General features: G+C 43.9%; 1 protein-coding gene across 1 annotated transcript in view; it reads right to left on the bottom strand.

Moving 5' to 3' along the window:
* Nucleotides 1-11,039, bottom strand: part of LOC119401370 (cleavage and polyadenylation specificity factor subunit 2) — a 31,380-nt gene extending 20,341 nt beyond the window's left edge. Inside the window, exons 1-6 of the mRNA XM_037668104.2 lie at nucleotides 10,750-11,039; nucleotides 8,802-9,067; nucleotides 6,251-6,496; nucleotides 4,465-4,553; nucleotides 3,882-3,980; nucleotides 536-658 (exon numbers count right to left, since the gene is read on the bottom strand). Of these exons, the coding sequence (XP_037524032.1) occupies nucleotides 536-658; nucleotides 3,882-3,980; nucleotides 4,465-4,553; nucleotides 6,251-6,496; nucleotides 8,802-9,067; nucleotides 10,750-10,898 (972 nt within the window). The 5' untranslated portion in view covers nucleotides 10,899-11,039. The remainder of the gene's footprint in view (nucleotides 1-535; nucleotides 659-3,881; nucleotides 3,981-4,464; nucleotides 4,554-6,250; nucleotides 6,497-8,801; nucleotides 9,068-10,749) is intronic.
* Nucleotides 11,040-12,516: the final 1,477 nt, after the last annotated feature.

Here is a 12,516-nt window from a genome sequence, read left to right as displayed (position 1 = left end):
TGCCTGTGTGTTACACTATGGTATGATATAACAATGTCGCACTTGACATGACAATAATTTCATTAAATTCAAAAGTCGTTACAAACGTATATTGGTAACACAGTGTTTGAGGCATGACTAGTATTCATTTAGTTCATTATAACAAATAATTCATTATATCGAGGTTTGACTGTATTCCTTGCTGATACCTAGATGTAATGAACGTTTTCTTGTGCATAACCTGCACCCTCAACAACAATTTGCCGAAACATTTAAAAAAAATGATCCCCACGTATTGCCGCGAAGCTAGCTTCCTCGCATAGCTGTGAAGCACTACTGTAAAGCAACCTTTGCGCACAGGAACTTGCGTTTTTCGGCTTGACTTCACCTCCAAGCTTTTAAAATAGTTTAGCGCGGGTTATACACGAGAAAATTTGTAAACCGCATGTTTACTACTATATATCTGTAGTGGAGTTTGCTAGCAATGAGAGACTGAGAGCATGCGACAAAACGGCGCCTTTCTGCGTGGATGGAGATCCAGGAGTGCACTACTAACCTTTGGCTCGGGCACCCTGGCGAGTTCTGCCATGCCGTGGCAAAGTTGGAGGTGTCGGAACTGGAACGGGTTGTTGCGTGCACCCTCAAAGGAGCGCATCACCTTATCGCTCATCCACTCCACCTGGAAGCAGCAGTTAGGTGCATTGTTACATTACTTGCGAAAAACATCTGCCAGAATATACGTTACGAATCTCCTATGAAGGATGTAAGTGAGAAGCAAGGTCAACTATAGTCATTGTCGTAAAGGCACACTAAACGAAAAAAAAACAAAACAATTTTTCTCATATTTGAGAATTACTCTTTCACGATACCAAAAACACCCCGTTTGCTGCGAGACGACCCTTGGTAAGCGAGAAAACACGCAAAAAGAAAATGTGAATGCCGATGCCACCTTGAAGTTCCAACACCAGTCACCGTTATGTCATACATTTTGACAGTGTCTGGTATGGCCTACGTAGTTCCTAGTCGGTAAAAATGAAGTACATTGTCTTCTGAAGGAGCCACAGGTGCAACATACCAAGTTTAAGCAAATTTTGTGGAACCAATATGGCCAAAATAGGAGAAAACACCTTGAAATTCATGACGTCACCATCAGAGATTCCGGTGGGAAATTTAAAAGTGAAGCTTTTGACATTCATTTTTTATTCTGCTAAAGGGGTACTGACATAAAATTTCGCGATTGAGATAGCCTGTAGGATTGATTCTTGTGAACATGCGTACATCATCTACCAAATCTGAACAGTGAACACAGCTTGGAAGGTAATTTATGTGAATTTTGAAGTTTACATGCCCGATCCAGCGCTATCTTGCGACACTGACATCGTACAAAGTGACTTGAAGGGGACCCAGGAACTTCCCCCACATCGCCACTGCGGCCAAGCTCCGAGAAGCCCAGCTAAATCACGACGTCATAGTCGCCATTGCACTTTTGCCGCGCTTGCACCAGCAGACTACTATTCGGTGGCTGCTCACGAGTCCGTGCCCGTGCAAATGTGTGGAAGCCTCAAGAAAGTCTTTGCCACCAGGTGACGATGATGGCAACGACATCACACTGCACATGTCGCACGCGAAAGACCATGCAGGCAGCGCAGAAGTGCATCACAGTTCTGTGTGCTGTTTCACAGTCCAGATGGCGTTAGTTGCACACGGTGGCTTGTCGTTCTTGGAGCTCTCCCAAACCGAAACCGAGACTGGTCGGTATTAAACAGACCGTAATTAATTATCTGTTGCGCGCTGCAGCAAGCGATGTGCCATGTTATGATTAATAGGCCTCCAGAAACATATTGCAGACAGAAAACACCGCGCCAAACTTTTAGTGTCAGTACCCCTTTAATAAACCTCTGGTGGTGAAATTAACAGCCCTAGAGTTTTCAGAGAATAATTTATCAGTCTGAACTAATTTATTGTTTCACTTCAGGCTAGCATGTATAATTTATTAGCATAACTAGTAATAATGCAACAAACATAAGTTTATAACATGTTTATGGCACTTATTTACCTCGATGCCAGTGTGTTTGTAGAACAAATTTGAAAAAATGCTCTGAACCTTACACTCTACACTGCACTGAGGAAACCACATCAAGTTCGTGTCAATGTTAGTATATGTATTAGGAAGGACAATCGTAGCAAATTGATGCTTTCATTTCACCAAGTGTGGGGATCGCGGATAACAACCCTCGCCCTCGCCTTCAGCGGCGGTGATGACAAGCAGCGACGAGCGCCACTGCGCATGTGCCTCCATGTGCGAATGCTTTATAAACCAGCACAGCGAGCGGCCCGGGGGGAGTGGCCGGCGAACTGTCGTGAAGTGTGCGCGTGTGCGTGGCGTGTGGTCCGCAGGGGCCAGGGTTAGCGGCACCGGTGCGGAAGTGGTTCTTCGAAGTTGTTTTAGAGTTTTCTTGCCACCCTAACATCGTTCAAGTTTTAACTAATAAATGTTATTGGGTTTCCCCGCCGTCTACGAATGCCTTCTTTCTTGGAGTAGACACCGAACCCCACACACGGCATAACAATCTATAAAAGAGCCTTTAAAAATACCCAATAAGATTGTTCTAGATAATAACGCTGCTTTGTCATGACGTACATTCCCTTCGTGCATACACTACAGTTGAACCCCTTTATAAGAGACACTGATATAAGAGACACATGGGGTATAAGAGACACCAGTGTGCTACATGAAAGTAAGGGTTGATAGGAAAATGCATAACTTAGTACCCTGTTTATAAGAGACACCTCATATAACAGGCAAGAATTTCTCCCCCATGCGTGCCTCTTATAAAGGGGTTCAACTGTATAAGAACGTTTTTTTCCCAAATAAAAATTTTCTGTTGGTAGTAAGCACTCCGTCCTGTGTTCTTTCTTAAAGGGACACTAAAGGCAAATAACAATTTATGTCAGATTGAAATTTCAATGTATGACAACTTCTAAAACGGCAATATTATCAACAGCAGTGCCCTACTTACCGAGAAATTAAGCTAAATGTATCACATGATGAGCGCCACGAGTGGGACATTTTTGAAGTGATCCCGATGACTTATGAGAGTCTGCCTAAAATAAATCGCTAGTAATCAAACTAGCAGCAATAAAAGAAGAACCGTCCGTGCATGAAAGGACGTAATGAAATGCTTGTTCGTTTCTGTTTGATTCATGGAAAAAAGAACCTCTGTGGCGTTGCCATGGGGAACGGCGCGCGTGGTTCAAAGGTTCCGTTTTCGCCGAACTGCGCTTTGCCCGGCGCCCTGCTTTGCTCATGCGGTCGCGTCTCAGTGGCAGTTTCGGGATCGCGTACAGCCGCGTGTGTTTTGCGCGCTCGTGAAAGTCGCTCTGGCAGAAAGTTCGACAAAATGACACATGCAACGACGCCGGCACTACGAGCCCTTAGCAGCATACCGCGTTCATCGGGGCTCAAGTCGCTGAATTGGAGCCCAGCGTCGCGAGCCAATGTCTCGATCGTTGTCAAGTTCTCCGTCCACATCCATTGTGGCGATTGCGGCAAGCTTCGATGGCTTCGCTGGCCGTAGTTGCTGCTGTGGGTCCCGCTACTTTCGCTCTGCTGCTACTTGTGTCGGCGGCCGCGCAGTAAAGGCAGGCAACGTTGGGCATGGCAGCAGTGACGTATGAAAGTCGGATTTCAGGCGGGTGATTTGAAGTGCGCTAACGCGATGCGGACCACTAAAACGTGATTTTATTTCAAAATAAGCACTTCCTTGGCATAAAAGTAGCACTACGAGGTTTCTGGACCGCTATTTCAACAATCAACGTCGACTTAATATTTGCCTTTAGTGTCCCTTTAAATCTCCATTATACGTAGTTGCACTTTTATTATCATGGAGGTGTACACTCACCTGTGACTTGGCAAACTCAACCACATTGTAGCTGACATTGTTGAGGAGGGCCAGAGAGTAGGCCATCAGGCCAGAATCCTGGTTGCGCCACAGTTGCTCCTGTGAAGGGGCAGATGGAACGAGTCGATCTGTTTGGATCCTGAACTAGGAATTGGAATGTGAATTTGGGAATTAACCTTGACAAGCTAGCTAACTTCAGGATGTCGGACAACGAAGAGGTCCTAATATGTTAACTTACCAACTCGCCCAGCTTGCTGTGTTAATCCAAGTACTACGTAGAAGACGCATACTTTAAATGCCTGCACCTAGCACCTATCTTTTGTGAAACGCATATGCACTTTACCAATGATCATTTGCCATTACATACAGCACACTAGCAGCAAACTTAGAACAGGGCAGACTGAAGAACACAGGTTCTTTTTAGATCACAGTGACCTTTTTCATCAGTTCTGCTGTTGTCAATGCAGCCACTCCTGACGTCTGATTAAACTTGTTGAAGCAAGTGCCCCTAAGCCACATGGTTCCCTGCTCTACCACAAGATGGTGCCACAGGTACCATCAGTAGAGAGCAGTTTCAACATACCAGCATGTGGGCCAGTTCGAGGACACGGCCGGCAGTGTCAACAGCCACGAGCACGTTGCCGCTGTTCCGCAGAGTCTGGAGAATGTTGGCTGAAAGGAACATCTCAGAAATGTCACACAGCACTACAGTAACATCTTTGCACTACAGAACGTTTTGACAAACAAACGAATCCGCTAACAGTATCCCATGCATCTGAACCATATCATAATTAATTCACATACAACACAAAAATACCTTCATTTGATGCAATATTCAATGTAAGCATTTTTGCTGATGTAGGCAAAATGAACTCCTGATGTTAGATTGAATTTGTTATGCTAATATTTTTTTACATCCAGTGATTCTTCATATGGACTGATATAGGCGTAATATGCTATCCAGATTAATATCATTACAGTATCTTATGTTATGTCTTATGTATACAGTGATGTCTTACATATTCAACTTCTGCCGGCAGGTCCCTGCTGGCGGCAAGTTATCTTTTCGTCCACATTACTTTCTTCACATTTACATCATAATTACTACAAAATAACATTCCCTATACTTTCGTTGGGTTTCTTTTCTGTTAATTCTAATGAATGCTCAGAATAAATAGAAATTTAATTACAAAAAATTATGATAACACACACAAATTAACGTATCATGACATTAGTTTTGTTGCTCTAGAATATCGAGTGCCTTGAAGTAACGTTTTATCATAGAAGAGGCTGGTGCTGGGCTTGTTGGTGCATAGTTTGAAAAATCGACAAACCCACCCTTGAAAAGAGTGCGAAGCTGTGCTTGTTGGTGATGCATAACTGTTGAAATAGCACAAAAATTTGACACGGGACAAGAGAACGCTCGTCTTTGTCCCTTCTCTTGTACTGTGTCAAATTTTTGCTCTACGTCGACAATTATCCACCCTTGAATGATGCGTACACAAGAGGAGCAAAATTTGACGAACACACATGCTGGGACTAGCAACAGTTTAATGCAACCACAGCTACTCGAAAGGAAAAACAGTATGCATATGCGCCTCCACTGTATCCTTACTGTGTCACCGTATCTCTACTGTATCATGTACAGCGCATGTGCATCTTGGTTTTCCTTTCGAGTAGCTGTTGTTTCACTAAAGGGGACACTAAAGAGCAAAACGATTTTTCTCATGTAAAGTACTCTTTCACGATACCAAAAACACCACCCTTGCTGCGAGAAGATGCTTAGTAAGCAAGAAAACACTCAAAAACAAAATGTGGGTGGCGACGCCACCTTGAAGTTTCCGCACCATTCGCAGTGACGTCACATGTTTTGATGGCACCTACTAGGGACTACGTAGTTCCTAATCGGTAAAAATGAAGTACATTGTCCTCTGAGAGGGCCAGAGACTTAACATACAATGTTTGGAATTATTTTGGTGAGCCAATGGCGCCAAAATACTATAAATACACTTTGAAATTCGTGAATTCACGTGGGGAGATTTCGGCGCGACATTTAAAAATGAAACTTTGAACTTGATTTTCTCCTCTATTAATAAACCTATGATGGCGAAATTAACGACATTAGAGTTCTCAGAGCACAATTTATCGATCTAAACAGATTCATTGATTCTCTTTAGTGTCCCTTTAAGCTGTTGCTAATCCCAGCTTGTGTGTTCTTCAAAATTTTCTCCTCCAGTGTACGCATCCATTTAGGCTGGGTTCATCAATTTTCCAAACATTGTATCAATTTGATGCATTTACAGAAAATTCTTTTTAGGTGGAGTCTGAAAGGATTAACGAACATAGACACGTGACTAAAGGCGACGTACTCATGAGCTGCTCGTCGCGCGTCCTCCTTCGTGCCTGTGCATAGTTTGCATTGTAGCAGTCTGTGATGAGCAGAGAGGGGCGGCTAATAGTCTCGAGGGCACAGCCATTGAGGTGCCGCTCCTTCTTGTGGTTGAAGTCCACGGCGTAGACAATGTCCTCCTCGCCATCCTTGACTATGCGCCACACGGTACCCCCGATCATGTGGCCGGCTGGAAGTGGAGTGATGGATAGGCCTTGGCCCTTGCCTGCAAAAGACCATCGTTACTCAAAGTACAATCGTGCCACAGTTATAGTACAGACACGAAACTTTTCAGTGGTAGTTCTTTCTTATGTCAAACACAAGGAAGAATCCTCAAAAGCCTAGAAAAGACACTGGTAAGCGTGAGTGCACCATGAAAAATTAATTACAACATGTTTTTAAAGGTTAGTTTCGGTTCCTACTGTACCTTGACGTCATGACACGGTATGAGCTTCCTGTCATGTGCTTGTGCAAGATACCGCGACGTTTCCCTGGCCGCACCTCTGCTTGGCTCCATTGGGGACACGCAAGCAGCCGTTTGTATGTTTCGGTCCATGACGTCATCACAACTAGCCTACTGGCGTACGAAGTCACCAGAATTGACACTGTAACCTGACGTCACGCTAGTGTCGATGTCAGCAGGTGTGCCATGTGAAAACTGACTTTAATATCCAAATAAAATATCTTATCAGCATTTGCTAAACTTCACACTTGCTTAGAGCCGTCTCTGTATACAGGAGATTCGTATGATGGAGTAAACTCAGCTTCGAAAATTGGTGTCATCACCCCTTTTATGGCTGTGGTATTGTACAATTGTGCGTAAGTTGATGGGTTCAATTTCACACTGTGATGGGTGTATTCTGATGGAGATTCAAACATGAATGCTCATGTCATCATCACCAGCCTGACTATGCCCACTGCAAGGCAAAGGCCTCTCCTATGTTTTGCCAGCCACGCCAGCTCTGTGCTTGCTGTGGCCATGTCATTCCCGCAAACTTCATCTCATCTGCCCACCTAACTTTCTGCCTCTTTCTCACACGCTTGCCTTCTCTTGGAGCCCATTCTGTTACTCTTAATGACCAGCGGTTATCTTGCCTACACGCTACCATGCGCTGCCCACACCCATTCCTTCTTCACCCGCACTCATGTACCGTAAGCTGTATACAGACCACTATAATTTCTCGCATACTATCTGCCACTTTGGGACATAAGATTTACTCGAATATATTTACTCGAATCTAAGGTGATGTTTTTTTCGAAAAAACGATGTGCGAAAGTTGGGGGGGGGGGGGTCGGTTTAGATTCGAGTAAAATGCTTAAGTTTTTTTTTTTTTTCTGGCCTTGTGAATTTCGGGGGGTCGGCTTAGAATCGGGGCCGGCCTAGATTCGAGAAAATATGGTATTAGTTAACATTTCAATCAAACTGTGGTCTGTGGACATTAGTGGTTCCGCCAGAAATTTCAAAAAAGTCTGTAAAGACTGCTCTATGGCAATTTTATGCAGCTGACAATTACTGAAAGAACAAACAACCTGTTTGCTCCCCTGTGATGTGTTCCTTAAAGCTTGTGTTTCTTTAAGATATTACACACTATCAATTAACAGGTAAGTGAATAGATCAATTATCCAGTATATTAATTAAAAATATTGTTGCATGTGGACACCTAGGGCTTTTCGGAGAGCTCAAAGAACTCTGCAGCAACTAATGTAACTTACCCATAGCTGACAAGCATCAAAGGAACAAAATATTAAGTGACAGAAATCTTGGTGAAAAATGTGTATGAAGCTGCTTTTTTCACATAATTGTTGATCATATTGAAGATTCAAATCAAGGTTGCTCTTTCGTGCTGGAGTTTACTATAGTGAAAAATGTCAGGTGTAAGCACTTTGTTTCTGACATGTTTTTTAAGTGATCGTGAATTGTGAGTAATGTTCACAGCACCAAAATGCTACTGTAGTAGCTGAATGCTTTAGTTATTATGGCTTGAGTTTGATGCCTGGTCTTATGTGAGGAAAAAATAAAAAGGATGACTTTCAATGTGCCCTCAGTGAAGTGGTCAATGGTTGAATGTGCAAGAAATGGTCACATAGACAGAAAATGTCAGCACAAACGTGGATAAAAGAATTGTTCAGTGAAAAACATATGCCTGCAAAAGGACTTGCATCTGTCAACCATTAGGCTGTTCTTGTACAATCTGAATCACACTTACCTGGAGCAGCCAGTCAGCCACTTCAGCTGCTGTAGTTTGCAAAAATATGCAGAGACACGACGCCGTAATGATACCAAACATTGTCATGCTGCATGTTTTATCCTTGTGCTATAATACAGGCATGAATGGAAGCTTGTAGCTAACACGATGTAGCAGCTGCGGACAGCGCCAGCTTTCACAGCCATGTGTTCGATCACTTAAGACAAGTGTGATACAGACTGTACTGCTTTAACAGAACTTTGTTTGAGCAAGAAGAAAAAAGGACGTAAGCAAGGAAGGAAATGCTGAGGTAGCATAGAGTGTAGATAAGTAATGCGAGCTCACCTTTGAGATTGACTGTTTGGCTATATTTGAGTTGAATGATCTTGTCGAAGGCTGCGTCGACATCGTCGAGGGTGAAGAGAGTGAAGTCCTCCATGTTGTGGCGCGATTGGAACAGGTCGTACATGAACATCTGGCCCATCTTGTAGACGGGCACGGTCGCATAGATGGGGCACTTGAGCTCGCACTGTCCCACCAGGTACGGCAGCGCCCCCAAATGTCCGCAGTCGGGAAAAGAAAGTAGCACTGCGTCCACCTGGCTTGCATGCCTACATTGACAAATGGCGAGAACGTATCATGAATTGACAGCTTGCGAAATACTTTATGCGCATGTGTGAGCAGAAATGTTTTCCACACAAACAGCCTCGATCACAGACTAGCGGACAACTATTTTTTTTACATTCACCACTAATACTCGTCTTTCTTTTCTTTCGCTTCTCCCTATCTATCTGAATATGAGGGAACTTAAGATGAGGCGTGGCATTCCTGCAACCTGTTTTGAAAAGCGTTTGTGCTGCTGCTGCCACACCTTCACTGGAATGTGGAGGAGTGTGAGAAAAGCAGTCTGGGAACGAGAGGTTTATTGGGAAAAGGTTCTTGCAGGAAAGCCAACATACAGGTGCTTGCAAAGTGTACGCTAGAGGTGTGCTCACTATTTTGCAAAACAACCAAGGAGAGGCTGTGCAAATGGTGGATCTAGATGCAGGGGTAGCTACTGAGTTAGATACAATGCGTGTTGTGGAAACGAGACGTAGTGGAAGGACATGAGATAGACATGCACAATGCCGGAGTTATGTGCCTCCTGACTATGTGCATATTATTTATTAATTTTTTATTAGGCTAGGACACCGATAGCAAGTCCACCCGGTACAAAGCGCGAATGGCCATAAATATCATCATCAGTGTCAATTCGTTGAAGAAATTCGCACACACAGTACACATGATAGCAAAATCAAGGTGGACATTACTATCAATGACCCATTGCAACTAAATACGATTATGCAAATCATTACATCCTTTTTGGGTTGCCATGTGGTTAGTTGCATTTAATGCCACCAACTGAAACTGAAACTCGTACTGAAGTACTCGTGCCGCTGTTCATGTGGTTAAAGCTCTATTTATTAACATTCTTTTGAGGTAATAAATAATTTGGAGTCTGTTCCTAAAATGCGCATTTTTCAGCGCGAAAGCCAGTATTATGGCAAGTAAAATATAAAATATAAATGGGCGAAGAAACAGCGACTCCCGTGATGTCTACGCAATAAATGATGCAACAAATAATGCTGCGCCTGCCACGTATCAGGAACTCCTGTTGCGGTACACAGTGATCTCTACGTTGGCTCTTCAGGGGAGGAGTACATTAAATTAAGAGTTCGACGAAACCTCATTTGGTCGGGAACAACCATGGTTTCGGCCCCCGTACGGGAGCCGTTAAGTGTTTTTGGTCGGTGTCCTCTTACTTTTCACCAGGAGGAATACATATGTTAAACATGCCAAAAAACAATGCCTAGAAATGCTTAGTCTATGCATGATTGCCTTTGCCTAAACGCTAAAATGAGAGCTGGCTTATGGGGCTCTGCGCACTAAAACCGTGGTATGATTATGAGGAGCGCCGTAGTGCTGCACTCCACACTAATTTTCATCCCTTCGGGTTTTTCACTGGTACCTAAACCTAAGTACACGGATGTTTTAACATTTTGCACCCATTGAAACGCGGCCGGTGTGGTCCGAAATCGAATCGGCGTCCTCGAGCGCAAGTTGGCTACGAAAACAAACAAATGGTCGTCGTAAGAACACTCACTAGCATTTGTACAGGCTTCAACAGAACGGAAAATTGGGCTAGTTGGTGAGGATTAACCGTGGCTAGTAGCGCGACGAACTAAGATGGAAAACAACCACACGGGGCAAGCGCTGCTAGCCACATTGTACAGGGTTTCACAAACGTACTCACTTCTTCATTTCTTTGACAGCTTGCAAGCTGAAGAACTCGTCCCAACCGCAGTCGAGCAAGAACTTAAATTCGTCCACTTGCAAGAGGTAGCACTGCGGCGATTCATCCTGAACGCCCGAAATGGCGTGAAGTTTTATGATAGATGTCATACCAATAAACTCGATTAAGTGCCCTATAAAGAGCACGCAAACAAATTATGCGGTCAAAATATGCACATTTGGGCGCGCGCAAGTTCAGAAAGTCCGGGGCAGCTGAACAATTGCCGGCTTCGCGTCTGCCATGTTTTGCGCGCTGGCGTGGATTGGATTGTCTGTAAGACGTCTTTCACATGCACTGTCAAGCCACCTCGAGTCACGCTTCGAGTCATGTCGAGAACGACGCAAGCCATTCCACTAGCCACCATACCAATGGCGGCTAGAGTTCTAGAGTGACAGAGTTGTGACAGAGAGTGACAGGTGGCTTAATAGAGTTAACATACTGCCATAAAGCTAACATACTAACATAAAGCTAGTCTGAGAGCCGCCACAGGCCTTTGCGGAAGGCTTTACCGTAGATTTTCTGCCTTCTGGAAGCGCGCGGAAGGCGACTGGCGTGGCATCTGCTACGCACAATGCGTTAGACCTACAAGAAAATTCCTTTAGTTTTTTTTTTTTTTGATGATACGCCTGCGTGGGTCGTCGCGCGACTTTTTTAATGAGCGCACTTGATTCAATGCCAATCTTATCATGATAGAGCAAGTACATGTATTTTAATCTTTCGTGATATTGCCGCAGATGTAGCGGCAGTAGGGGTTACAAGTTCGATCTGTCCGAAGCAGAGCACTAACTGACGTAAGACGATTGTACGAGCGGAAGATAAATTAAGTGAGCCAATTTTCGTTGTACGTTTTCTAGTTTATCAATACTTTCCTTAATGTGTGGGTCCTAAACGACGCAGGCATGCTCCATAATCATAATATTTGGGGTTTAACGTCCCGAAACCATGATATGATTATGAGGGACGCCGTAGTGGAGGGCTCCGGAAATTTCGACCACCTGTGGTTCTTTAACGTGCACCTAAATCTAAGTACACGCGGGCCTCAAACATTTTCGCCTTCATCGAAAATGCAGCCGCCGCGGCCGGGATTCGATCCCGCGACCTTCGGGTCAGCAGTCGAGAGCCATAACCACTAAACCACCATGGCGGGGCCCAGGCATATTCCAAAAGTGGACGAATGAAAGTTTTATAAGCTAATAGTTTTATTTCTTGCGTTGACTGTCGTAACGATTTCCTGCTTCTTCCTTTTCTATAAAAGTTATGTGTACATTCCACCGGAGATCTGAAGCGATTATAACGCCTAAGCATTTATAGCGATTTAAAGCAGTAAGACAGAGACCATTAATTGAACACTGGATAGTCAGTGGTGCCTTTTTTCTTGAAATTGTCGTTGAAACGGTTTTTTGAGTGTTGGTTGCTCATCTCTTCTTTCACACCAATTATGTAGTTTGTCCAGGGCACAACTTAACAATACCTGGTCATCAGGAGTGTTTATCTTCTGGTAAAGGCAATCGTCCACGAACAATTTGATTTTTACAGGTATTTACCTCACGATGTCATTTATAAATATTAAAAAGAATAATGGCCCGAGAACCGACCCTTGGGGAATGCCGGATCTCACGGGCGCTGGGCGTGAACACGAGCTACCAATTGATATGCATTGATTCCTGGAAGATAAGTACGCCTGTCCATGACAACAGTGAATTATTCTGTAATATATGGGTTTCAATT

The sequence above is a fragment of the Rhipicephalus sanguineus genome, chromosome 8 (genome assembly GCF_013339695.2).
Source record: "Rhipicephalus sanguineus isolate Rsan-2018 chromosome 8, BIME_Rsan_1.4, whole genome shotgun sequence".
Taxonomy (NCBI): Eukaryota; Metazoa; Arthropoda; class Arachnida; order Ixodida; family Ixodidae; genus Rhipicephalus; species Rhipicephalus sanguineus.
The sequence above is the reverse complement of the archived record's forward strand: the minus strand, read 5'-3'. Positions and strand labels throughout refer to the sequence as shown.